Source organism: Chionomys nivalis, chromosome 9 (assembly GCF_950005125.1).
Source record: "Chionomys nivalis chromosome 9, mChiNiv1.1, whole genome shotgun sequence".
Lineage (NCBI taxonomy): Eukaryota > Metazoa > Chordata > Mammalia > Rodentia > Cricetidae > Chionomys > Chionomys nivalis.
This window is the reverse complement of record NC_080094.1, coordinates 5,618,598-5,631,648: the sequence shown is the minus strand read 5'-3', so window position 1 is coordinate 5,631,648 and position 13,051 is coordinate 5,618,598. Positions and strand designations below refer to the sequence as shown.

Here is a 13,051-nt window from a genome sequence, read left to right as displayed (position 1 = left end):
ATGCCACCTGCACCCCTTCTCACAGGAAGGAGTAAAGGACAGGTGTCCTTGGCAGCCCCAGGAATACAGAGCTATCTGAGGGAGCATCCGTAGGGGGTCGCCCAGGAATACAGAGCTATCTGAGGGAGCATCCGTAGGGGGTCGCCCAGGAATACAGAGCTATCTGAGGGAGCATCCGTAGGGGGTCGCCCAGGAATACAGAGCTATCTGAGGGAGCATCCGTAGGGGGTCGCCCAGGAATACAGAGCTATCTGAGGGAGCATCCGTAGGGGATCGCCCAGGAATACAGAGCTATCTGAGGGAGCATCCGTAGGGGGTCGCCCAGGAATACAGAGCTATCTATCTGAGGGAGCATCCGTAGGGGGTCGCCCAGGAATACAGAGCTATCTGAGGGAGCATCCGTAGGGGGATCGCCCAGGAATACAGAGCTATCTGAGGGAGCATCCGTAGGGGGTCGCCCAGGAATACAGAGCTATCTGAGGGAGCATCCGTAGGGGGTCGCCCAGGAATACAGAGCTATCTGAGGGAGCATCCGTAGGGGGTCGCCCAGGAATACAGAGCTATCTGAGGGAGCATCCGTAGGGGGTCGCCCAGGAATACAGAGCTATCTGAGGGAGCATCCGTAGGGGGTCGCCCAGGAATACAGAGCTATCTGAGGGAGCATCCGTAGGGGGTCGCCCAGGAATACAGAGCTATCTGAGGGAGCATCCGTAGGGGGTCGCCCAGGAATACAGAGCTATCTGAGGGAGCATCCGTAGGGGGTCGCCCAGGAATACAGAGCTATCTATCTGAGGGAGCATCCGTAGGGGGTCGCCCAGGAATACAGAGCTATCTGAGGGAGCATCCGTAGGGGGTCGCTCAGGAATACAGAGCTATCTGAGGGAGCATCCGTAGGGGGTCGCCCAGGAATACAGAGCTATCTGAGGGAGCATCCGTAGGGGGTCGCCCAGGAATACAGAGCTATCTGAGGGAGCATCCGTAGGGGGTCGCCCAGGAATACAGAGCTATCTGAGGGAGCATCCGTAGGGGGTCGCCCAGGAATACAGAGCTATCTGAGGGAGCATCCGTAGGGGGTCGCCCAGATCTGATTCTGTCTGATGATTGACATGCGAGGACCCAGATCACTCCCAGGCTGCTTGTCCTGGGTTGTCTATGAGAAGCTGATTGAGCATGAGCCAGGAGGCAGCACCCTCTCTGGTCTCTGCTCCAGGTTCTCACATCGCTTCTCTCTGGGACGGGCTGGGATGTACACGCTGAAACAAACCTTTCCCTCTCCAGCTGCTTGTTAGCTTTTTTTATAATGTCTATCACAGCAGCAGAAACAAACAAGTGCAGTAGGTAGCCCCTTTTAGAGAACACATCTTGCAGGCTCCACATACTTTCCACTTACGTCCTAACCGACAGAACTATGATCCTGGCACACAAGGAATGCTGGGGAAGGTGGTCTGTATTCTGGACCACTGTGTGCCCAGATAAAATCGGGGTCACAGTACTCTAGATCACAACAATATCTATGACAATAACCCGGGTGTCCTTGCCAATACAAGGCTCTTCCTCAAAGACAGAGCAAGGACACGCCCCTTTGTGTCTGCCCTGAGGTCATCCCCGGCTTCACCCTGCTGTGCTCAGCCTCTTTCTCTAGCAGAGGCTAAGGTGAGTCCAGTGAAGCTGCCTTCGCAGCTCTGCGCACTCAGAGCCTCTGATGGGGTTCAAGGCCAATGGTGAAGAAAGGAAGGGGCTTCCTCCTCCAGGCTAGGAAGGGCCCTGAGATACAAGATGACAGGCCAAGCTGGTCTCCTTTTCTCCTGGAGAGCACATTCCTTCCAAATGGCTCCTGTTTTTCTAGAAACTATTAGAACTCTCCGCCCAAAGCTGGGGATAATTACATGTTACTGATCTCAAGTCTTTAGGTTTTGTGATCTCTCTTTTATAAGAGATATATTTTTACCACATACTGTGTTGGCGAAACCCATCTCCTTCCTCCCCATAACCAGACTCTGGGGAAGAAGGAAGGCCGCCAGCTAGGTTCGGGCGGAGATCAGACATGGAAAACGACAGAAAGCGGACAGCCAGGTGTCTCTGGGCCCCGCCTAGAGCAAAGAAAAAAGACTTTTATGACATGTGGGATGACACCCTCTTCAAGTCCCTGGGGGTGCAGCTCCTGCAAGACAGAGCAATTCAGTGTCCCCTCTGTCCACTGGAGTTAGGCAGCCCTGGGCCGTGAACAAGGCTCTGCTCTTTATGGATCTCGGTTTCCCTTTGACAGTGGGGTCCCACAGTTCTTACCCTGGGACTGGTTGCACCAGGTCTCTTCAGGGAGCTAAGGACGTGGTATAGGCCGCTTGCCTTTCTATCACCGTCCCCAGCTGTCTCGCAGTGGAACAAAGCCCTATTTGTCTGGTCATGTACCAGGTTAGACCGCAACTGGCTATCTGCCAGTTTAGACACCTGGTTTGTGTCAGCAGTGTGTGACACCTGGGGTTGGAAGGCCAGGCACCTATCCAGGCTCTCAGAGAAGCCATTTCCCAGGGAGTCACACAAGGCTAGAGAAGGCCTCTTTCTCGTGAGCTGGGAATCGGCTATAGGGATAGCCATCTGCAGGATGTGGGCCAGAGGACAGGGAAGGTGGCCACTGGTCAGCCCTCGTGTCTGAGGGAGGTTTTATCCCCTTCCTCACCGCTGATCAACGTGTTTCAGAATCTCTTTTCCATATTTCCCATACTCAGGCAACTGCCCCGGTCATGACTCATACCTGACTTTGAATTTTATAGTTGCAACATCGTGTTTTACTTATTTTTATTTTTTTGTGTTGTTTTGTGACGAGGTCTCTCTTCCAGCTTCAGATTTTGCAGTAAATCTTCCGCCTCAGCCTCCAGAGCACAGGGATCACAGGGATACACAGCTGGAATTTACTGTGTGTGTGCACGCGCGTGCGTGCACAGAGTGTCTGGTGTCCTCTAGATCACTGAGTGTGTGTGTGATCACTAAGTGTGTGTGTGTGTGTGTGTGCACGCACAGAATGTCAGGTGTCTTCTAGAATTCTCCACTTTATTTTTGAGACATAATCTGTCACCGACCGCAAAGCCCACTGATTTGCCAGACTAGCTGGCCAGCAAGCTCTAGGATCTCCAGATTTTGCAAGTTCCAAACACTGGAGTGCTGGAGCTGCAGGTGTGAGTTGCCACACCTGCTTTTATGTAGGCTCTGGGGATTTGAACTCAGGTCCTTATGCTTGTATGGCAGGCACTTTACTACTGAGTCATCTCCAACCCCCCCCCATAGACTGTTTTAAAAAAACATTTTATTTTAGAGATTATTTGCCCACAAGAACTTCACTTCGTCAAAGGTGGCCATGGTCTCCTTGCCAAGTATCACTCTTGGGAATGCTTACTGGGTGAGAATACCCCACTATAAATTCTCTTCAACTATAGCTAAGTATCATGAAGTTTTCATGACAACTAATGGAACGATAAATGAATTTGACATGATGCTCGGGTTTCCAGACAGTTAATTAAACATTTGCTGTGGTATTTTTTTTTCTTACTCTCCATAGTTTGAGGCCCAAACTCCTCCCTCTCTTTGTCTCTCATCTGTGGATGCCTTAGAATTGGGGACACTCAATCCTAAGTCGCTCACTTGGGCACCTAGTAGGCACACAGCCAGCATTGGCTGTCCTTGGTTGGGTAGCTCCTGGCTCTGCCTTAGTGTTTGTGGCTCTGTGAGTGATCCAGAGGCTGAAGGGGCACCTGGTGACCATAAGGGTGGCTGACATGGGGACACGTGGGGCGCCATGAGCGGTGGCGGACCAAGCTCTTTAGGCTCCTCCCAGATTCTCTATGAGGAAGCGTGCGTTGAAGGTGGGCAGCCACATGCCCTGGTCCAGCAGTTCTCAAAGAACTGAGACGTCCACACAAGCTTAGGTAGCCCTGGGCAGAGGCCAAACGGCAGCCACCCCTGGGGCTTCCACCTCCATATTGACTGACTACTGATGGTTTTAAAAACCTGGGGCCTTAAAGATGGCGCTACATAAAAGTAAACCATTTCTGTACTGGGTACTGTATGTTTGGGGGTGATAAAATCACCTTGCAGTTCTTTTAGGGGTTCTGTGTGCCCTGCCCCAGCATCCAAGAGCCTTGTGTTGAGCCTAGCACCCAGAGGTGGGGTACCCATGTGCTGCTAGGACTTTGGGGGCACTGAGGACCAGAAGGGCTTGGTGTCAAGCACTCTGGGAGCGGCTTACCCTACAGGCCATGCTGACATCAGCCTGAGGTTGGGCTTCACCCGCTAACAGCCTGCTCTTCCCCTCCACTGGCATCAGGGCAACACTAGACCTCTCGCACACAGCCCGTGTCTCAGACTTTGAGACCTTACCTGAGCCTTCCTCAGGTAGTAAGTGATCGTGTCCCAGGACAGCAGAAATGGTAATATTCGGACAACTCTTTAACCCCACCAGTCACCCCCCTTTTACTGGAGCCACTTGTGAGAGCAAGGGTTTCTTCTGATACCGCGCTCCCCGCCCCACAGCACCATCTGATCTGAAATAGAGGTTGAACAAACTGTTTTAGGGTCCCCAGCAGCTATTGTAGCCTGTCTTCACGTGCCCTGGGCTTTGCAGAGGATGGGAGGGGGCAGGGAGAGCTACACAGCCAAACCAAAAATAAATAAACAAAATAAAAAAATGGAGAAAATTTACTCTCCAAAGAATTGTAAAATTTATTTTGTATTGCGGCTTTTCAGAACGCCATCACTGGCACCAGAGATTATAGATACATAAAGAACAGCTTCTTCGGGGCTGGGTACAGTCTCCCGCAGTGGTGTGCTCCAGGCCTGGAGAAATCCCAGGTGCTGACCAGGAACAGAAGGGGAGTGGGGTGGGGACAGCTGCATTCCAAAGCCAAACAGCAGTGCAGCAGGACAACGTGCTGGGGGAGGGCTGTCGGGGACACAGGTGGTGTGGCCCACCGCACTCACGTGCAGTGGCATTTCCGCCTCTGAAGTCCAGAGCACAGATCACTTTCTCTCACCGTTCTGGAAACTGGGCACACATGGACGTCTGTCACGCAGGTCACAGCAAGGACCAACAGCGAAGGGGTCTGGTTTCTGCTCGGCCCTAATTCCGGCTGTATGTTGGGTATGGGGTCATGTCTTAGCTTTTTGCTGAAACAACAGACTTCTGTAAAAGCTCCTTTTGCAGCAGGCAAAGCCATGACCCAGGTCCCGCAAGGCTACCCCACACACCCGGGCCTGGGAAGCCGTCACACAGGCTTGAGTGCTGCCAAGCCACCCTGCAGCCTGAGCTCTGCAGAGCCAACGGTGGCTGCTCTGGAGCAAACACTTGACGTGGGAACCTGGAACAGAAGGAGCTGAGAGTTGTCACTTTCTCAGAACCCCTTCTCCCAAGCCACCAGCTCCCTCTCTAACCAGCCACTTCCCAGGACCTGCCTAACTTACCACGGGAAGTCCAACACCTAGAGGAGAGTTCCCGGGTCCTGCATGTTAGCTCAGGACAAAAGGTGTTCTGACTTTGACAAGCCCCTTCCCCTTCAAGCTCCTACAACCCACATCCAAGGGACCCCACTTTTCAACCCTGGGGTTGTTATCAGAGGGCCTTCCCCTAAGCCAGATAGATCCAGCAAGCTTCCGCAACAACCTATACAAAGAAGCACGGACAGTCAGTTTTGCCCCAGAGGACAGTGGGCATATACACAAAGGATGTTCACTTGTCTAGATTTCCCACCTGGACGGAACCACATGCAGTATTCCACAAGAAGGCTGGAGGGCCAGGAGGGGCCTCACCAAGCAGGGCACATCCATGGTGTGGAAGAGACGCGAATGACGGGGACAATTAAGGTCCAGCAGTAGCCCTTGGTGGACTGGCCCTGTGAATGAGACACTGGACAGGAGCGCCCCCACCCTGAGCCCAGAAGGAGGGCACTTCCTCCGTAAGGCATCAGACATTATGCAGGGAAACACGGGGACACCTTGGGGAACAGCAAACTCTGATATCTCTGTGACATTTCAAAAAATCCTCTTTGAGAGAGGAGCCCGTTTTAGGTCAACCCCTCCTAGAGAAGCTGCTCTCGACATTGACAGACATGGGGATTTTGTCAGGCAGGTCTGCAGAGTTCTGGGCTCACAGGGGGTACCCTATACTTAAAAAAATGTGTATAAACAGGCATGGTGGTCTGAACTCCAAAAGATTTTCAAGTAATAAGAAGTGCTGTTTCTAAGTTGTCGGCCCTCATCTCGTTTACACCTCTGTGGATGGGAAGGGGTGGTGGGGCCACCCCATGAACTGAAGACTCCTGAGGCATGCCCCTGCTGAACCCCAGGGCACCTCACTACACACACACCTTTTCTCTTGTATTCACTTAGGACCAGACAACTATACTTATCACACCTCATGCAGACAAATGCTAACCTCAGAAACAACCGTTTCCAGGTAAAAGGGAATGGCGCCAGTGAGAGAAAGCAAGGCATTCTAGAGCCTGAGGTATGGGCTGGTGTTGGTGGCAGTCTTCCCTAATCCTTTTGGGCTTCCTGGGGGGACATGGGCGACTGTCCCTTCCCATCTTGGCTTGACTATTAATTGGCTTCTTGAAGTGAGAAATCAATAAGGTGAACATAGATTGTCTGAGGTCAAGTGATAACACCCTGGGCCTTTCCTACATGCCAGTATAGACCTGCATACACACCAGCCTTGGAACGCTGGTGCCCAAGCCCCTTCTGCAGGAAGCTAGCCGCTGGATCCCCCTCAACTCCCACCGCCGCCTGGTACCAAATGCACGAAGTAGTTCTGGCTTTGGGGCACACCTTACCCCTTCCACTGAACCTTCACAGTTTTTATGTTTTAAGAGGAAGAAAAAAAAAAACTAAGATTCCTTCGGTAACAGTTTATTTTCATATTGGGAAAGGCATCTGAAACCAGGCGCCTGTGTGGGGGCAGTCCTGACTCAGCTGTGACCCAGAGGGACGATGTGGGTCCCCCTTCGGCAGGAATGTGTAACTGCTCACAGCCAATCTGGACAGAAGCATTTGGCTGGCTTGCAGGCGCAGGACCCTGGGAAGCCTGCCTTTCTGGCACAGGGGGCCCCTCTGAGACCTGGAGGGGAACCTCCACTGCTCTGTTCAGACTGAACTCAACATTTCTCCTTCAAGTCTCAACACACTCTAGAAGTTTCCATCAAACAAGCACTGATATATTATATTAAAAAATAGTGCAAAATCTCAACATTTATATAAATAGCTCTAAACCTCTCCTTTGTAGGTTTTTTTTTCTTTACAAGGTAATACACACTTTCGGAGTTGGCACTCAAAAATTTGCCATTTTTTTTTCTCTTCTAGTTCAGAAAACAACTTTTTTTTAATAGGCCTCTTCTAGTACAAAAATACTCCTGCTCTCCCACATACAGTGTCTCTTATCTTATAGATATTTATATATATATAATATTGCAGATCTTAAACAAAGGTTTTGTGCAAATATGTCTTTAAAGATAAGTGAAACCATCATAAACAAAAAGAAATTAGGCAATTCACGCACGGAGCTCAACTAAGAACAACGAGAAAAGACTAGTGGAGGGTTTTCTCTTCCGCCTTCAAGACATGGCTCGACAAAGAAACATGGTGATTTTTTTTTTTTTGCAAGCTTTCTGAGCTTCTGCATTCAGACCACACAAAACATGTAAATATTTATACACATAGAGGAGAACTGGCACATGCCACGAGGCCTGTGTGTCCCCTGCCTTCCTCTCTCTTCTCTCTAAGTGCAGAGTGTTTTTGCTGCTTTGCCTACAGGTGCCCCGGCTCCCACTCTTAGAGGGGGTGACCTTTTTGTTTTTCCTTCTCCTTGTTCTCCAGGGGGGCAATGTGAGGGTGATGGAGCCGGGTCCCCTCTAGGAGGGAGGGCGGCCCGTGACTCTGCTGGTGCTGGAAGGAGGACCCTGGGTAGTGACCGATGACCTCACTGTAGGTGGGGGGCGGCCCCTCCATGCGCCCACCACTGCCATAGCAGGTAGCACTGATGCCCGAGTTACTGCTGGGGGGGCAAGGGCCTCCCAGCATGGTGCTGTCCATAAGGTCGCTGTCGAAGATGGTCCGATTGGGAGGTGCGCGCACAGACTCTCGGTTCAGCTCCAGCTGTTGTTCAGGGTCCCGGAGCTGGAGGGTGCAGGGACCCTGGTAGGGTGGGGGCTCCTCCCCATCAGACAGGGAGATGGTAGGTGGCAGGGCAATCTCCTGCTGCAGGTAGGGGTAGGTGGGCTGGAAACGGCTCCGCTGGACGAAGGGGGGCACAGCCAGGCGGTCAGTGGGTCGAGGAGGGGCATAGACCTGCGGCTGGAGGAGGGAGAGTAAGGTCAAGGAGGGAGGCAGACTCAGATTGGATCCCCAGATTCAGAGACTGAGCTATGGGCTCAGTAGGGGCTGCCCCAGGTAAACCCCTGGAAGCCCCTAAAAACAGGGCCAGCTGTAGCTGCTGGGGACCCCCCTGGAATCAGGGAGTGTGTATGATGCTGGACAAGGGCCCAGCCTCTGAGAGCTAGGGGTACCACAGGAGGAAAGGTGGGGCTCGGTCTTACCTCTGACATTCCGGCCGACACCGTACTCTCTGAGGGCCACAGGCATCCTTCCTGTAGAGTGGAAAAGGGTACAGCGTCAACCAACAGTGGACGGAGCCGTCGACACAAGGTCCCACCCATCCTAGATGCAAACTTTTCGTCCTGAAGTCTTGGGCTCACCCGCTTCTCATCCTCTACCCTCCCCACATCTGTGAGGGCAAAGACAAGTCCACCACGGCCTCCTTGGCTTCTCCCGCAGCTCCTGTTGCTGCCCAGTCAGGCTTTCCAAAGCACACACGCCATCTTTGAGGTGGTACCCGCTCTCAAAGCCTGCGGGCAGCTTTCTCTGGCATTAGAGCAAAACTGTGATTGGCTTAGAAGGAAACCCAGCATGGCCTTCCCGCCTGCCTTCTCTTCCAGAACTGTTTGTTCCCTACAAGATCCTGCCCAGAATGTTTAGGTTCAGCACCTGAACATACAATTGGCTGGAGAGGTGAATGAATTTAATGTTGAATGTGACAATCACTTGACCCTCAGGGTACAACAGAGTGACAGGTGCCACCACTTCCTCCCCCAACTCACAGAAACCAGGTAAGGCATGTCTCAGAATGCTAAGCACATGCTACAGGGCCTTTAGATTGTCCACGCCACTGTGGGACCAGTTTCCTGTGGATGTTCAGTGCCCAGGTCTCTATAGAGCAGTGGTTCTCAACCTGTGGGTCGCAACCCTTTCGGGGGCCACACATCAGATATCCTACACCTTAGATATTAGCACGACGATTCATTCAAAATCACAGTTATGAAGTAGCAGTGAAAATTATTTTATGGTTGAGGTCACCACAACACATTAGGAACTGTGTTAAAGGGCCACAGCATTAGAAGGTTGAGAACCAATGATCTTGAGTCTCAGACATCTTTATCAATCAACAGACACGGAGTCATTTGTGTGATGACTGTCACTCACAAAGCCCATGTCCTCTGCTGTGGGATCTCAGGGGGGTACTGAGCTGCCCTGAGTGTAACTTACTCAGGTGTAACTCCCAGCTTGGGGAAAGGATACCTTAATTTCGACTTCATTGAGATGTACCTACAGAAATAATACACTCAAATACTCAAAGGCTACAATCTTGTCAAATATCGGCCGACATCCCATCATCACAAACCAGGTGGCGAACACACTCTTTGTCATTCTAACACTGCTCTGGGCAGCTACTTCCTAGAGTTTGGGAAGAAGTCTCTCCCCGAGCTGCAGAGGCTCGCAGTTTACCCAGTGGCCACTAGGCGGTTCCGGGGACCGCACCTGCAGGTGGAGATCATGTCTCTTTCCTATAGAGAATGGCCCTGGCCGCCTTTACTTTGGACAAGCCAGACCCACAGGTGTCTCTCCCCTGCTATCTTCACCCCACTCACTGGAGCTTCCCTCAGCTCTCCCTCCCATACACAGCCCCACAGTTCACTTGCCTGGGTACCTCTGCATTCTGGATGGTGAAGGCCTGAGCTAGCCTTCCAGGACTGTCTCGCAGATAAAGCCAGGCACACACTTGAGATGGGAGCTGAGATTCTGACAGGCCTTGCAGGCTGCACCCCCAGGGTCCTGACTCTGCTCCGTCTCTGCTTACCCCCAACACGGCCTACTCCTTCCTACCCACATCCTCCCCCAAATCTACTGAGATTCTTTTGCATTTCCTGCGGCTTTCGGGATGAGCAGTTGGCCCCAGCCACCCCATGCCACTCCAGCAAACAGCGGCCCTCACACGGGATTCCTTGCCTACAGCATGTGCGATAGGCACCTCCCCGATCTCCGATCCCAGCTGCCCTGGCTAATTTTTACTGTCAGTCTGTCATGACCTAGAGTCACCTAGAAGGAGGAATCGACTGAAAAAACTGCTGGAATCAGAGTGGCCTATTGCCAGTTGGTGACATTCCGTCTTGACTGATGACTGAGGAGGGGGGCCCAGCCCACTGTGGGTGACACCATCCTTGGGCACGCTGGCCTGAGCTGAGCATGCGCTGGAGAGTGAGACAGCAAGCAATGCCCCTCCTTGGTTTCTGCTTCAGGTTCCTGCCTGAGTTCCAGTCTGACTCCCCTGAGTGATTGAACTGTGACCTGGAAGTGAAAACTGAAGTATCCCTCTTCCTCATCTAAAGCTGTCTTTGGTTACAATGTTTCATCACAGCAACAGAAAAGCAGACCCGAACACTGGCCCCTTCTCTTCCTGCACACAACCGCACCTTCCCTGCCCACCATGCCTGTCTACATGTCTCGCTTTCTCTGCAAAGCGAGCCAGGAGGGGCTATTCTATCCCCCATGCGAGCATCTAGTGTGGTTCACAGCTCATGCCTACGTTACACCACCGACCACCACTTACCCATCACTTCGTGTTCCCTAACCCTAGCGCTTCAGGTGGCCACTGTGGGGAGGAGGAGGACAGTGCCAGCCAGCAGTGATGAAGGTCCTTCCTTGCTCCTGACACTGGCTAGGGTGTGGGCTGCTGTTCTGTGATTACTTCTCAATTGGGTTGCCCCGGTTCACCACAGCGTCTCCATAGCCTCTCCCAGGAACAGGAGTCTGCCTGCCATTTCCACGAAGGGTCAGAATAGCATTTATGCATGCATGAACTCTCAAAGGCTAACTAAAAACACTATATAGAAAAAATAAACTTGGAATAGTTTCTGCTTTGTTAAGCCCTAATAACTCGCAGACACTAACAGGCAGGGTTGTGTGCCAATAAAACTTTATTCATAAATCCAGGCATACAGTCCTTGGGCCAGGCCAGCTGATGAGGCCTGAAGATGCCCACCCAAGTCCAACTCCAGACTGAGAGCTACTACCTGCCCGGAAAGTCCCTTCAGGCTGCTTCTAGGTGGGCATCTGATGCTCCCCTCAGCTCCACAGTGACAATCGTTCCCTCCCTGTGGGCAAGTAGTCAGCATCAAATTCTGTAAGGCAAACCTCTGGCAGGTGGAAGCTGGGACCCACCCTGATGCAGGCTGAGAAAGACCTGAATTTCTTTAAAGCTGGGTATGGATCTAGGCCTGAGCTCCCACTCTCGCTGACCCCTGTATCTGGTCTTACTATAGTTTTGCCCTTGGCCCCAGAACACAAACTCTTGGCAGGCTGGGCTCCATGGGGAACAGGAGACCTAGGCCAAGGGCTGATGAGACGATAAAAGCCCAGCTTCATCCTAGGCCCTAGCTGAGCTCCTGGTCTGAGGTTAACCTCACTGACAAACCACGCTCCCCAGGGGAGCCTCCGCTGAGGAGGTGATACCTATAGCCAGGTGCAACGCAACAGGCACAGGCTGTGAGGGGTGGACAGGAAGTCAAGGTAGGGACCGGGTGTCTCAGTGGACATCTGAAGGACAGCTGGTGGGTGCTTAGGAGTGGGCCTGCGCATCTAACCTGCACCTGACCCTCATGCTGGTAACCTGGAAAAAACACTCAGAGAGCAACTTGGTCAGTGTGAAGGCAGGGGCAGGAAGCAGCTAAGGCCTTCAGCCAGGCAGGTCTGGGTTCTGCTGTTCCGCGCCTAGGGAGAGGTGACCCGCACATGGACAGGTGTACTGAGATGTAGGAGGGGACCTCCAACTCCAAAGTCACCGTGAAGAGTAGCCATTGCCAGAGACACCCAAGGGGCAAGGCCTGGAGGGGCGGGTGAGCCCAGTGTGACACACAGAGCCCAGGCAGACAATTGTACCCAGGTCTCTCTGGGAGGTCACAAGGCCTGGAGACACCTCAGACGCACTATGTCAGAAAGAGGGAGTCCCAGGGGAACGTCACCTTCTGCTCCAGGCCTCCCCTGGGCTCCGTTTATGCAGCCAGGTGGCACTGGGGACAGAGTGAAGGAGACACTCTCCCGGTGGCCCAGTGCCTTGTCTGTCTCAGCAGCCGAGCTCAGGTGTCCATGCAGAACAAGCTCCTCCCCCTCTGCCATCTGCTCCCGGTGCCCCTCTGTGGTCATATTTCACATTCTTGGCTAGCCGCACCCCACAGTGGGCTGTGGGGTCGTCACATGACGCTGCCGTGAAAGCTGTCTGGCCTCAGGCAAGTGCTCCACTTCTCTTGAGCCCAAGTTTCTCCTCTGCGACGGAGTGAGCCCTGGACTTCACTCACAGCTGGTACTACTTGCCTGGCAGATGGCGGTGCCTGTTGCTAGGTGACAGAGATAACAAATGAGGCAGGTGAGCCGGGGCATGGCAGGCAGGATTCCTACACGGCAGGTGCCGGTTCTGCCCTCAGGGTGCTCTGTCCGTCACGGCGCTTGCCCCATGAACTGGTGACGCACTGAAACCAAGCCTGACGTAAGCGGAGATGCCCAAACCTGCCAGCAACGGCCCTGTTGTCTCGGGTGATGGCCAGTTCTGTCTTGGCTTAGCTCTTAGACTCTAGTTGCCTCTGCCAGCCTGGGACATCCCCCAAAACTGGGGCATCCTCCAGCACCTGCTGAGCCATCCTAGAGACGACCGTCCCCACTGTCCCCTGCGATTATACACACG

General features: G+C 52.9%; 1 protein-coding gene across 1 annotated transcript in view; it reads right to left on the bottom strand.

Annotated features, from left to right (window-relative positions):
* Window positions 1-7,344: 7,344 nt before the first annotated feature.
* Window positions 7,345-13,051, bottom strand: part of Pmepa1 (prostate transmembrane protein, androgen induced 1) — a 50,087-nt gene continuing 44,380 nt past the window's right edge. Inside the window, exons 3-4 of the mRNA XM_057780947.1 lie at window positions 8,577-8,627; window positions 7,345-8,334 (exon numbers count right to left, since the gene is read on the bottom strand). Coding sequence (XP_057636930.1) covers window positions 7,813-8,334; window positions 8,577-8,627 — 573 coding nt within the window. The 3' untranslated portion in view covers window positions 7,345-7,812. The remainder of the gene's footprint in view (window positions 8,335-8,576; window positions 8,628-13,051) is intronic.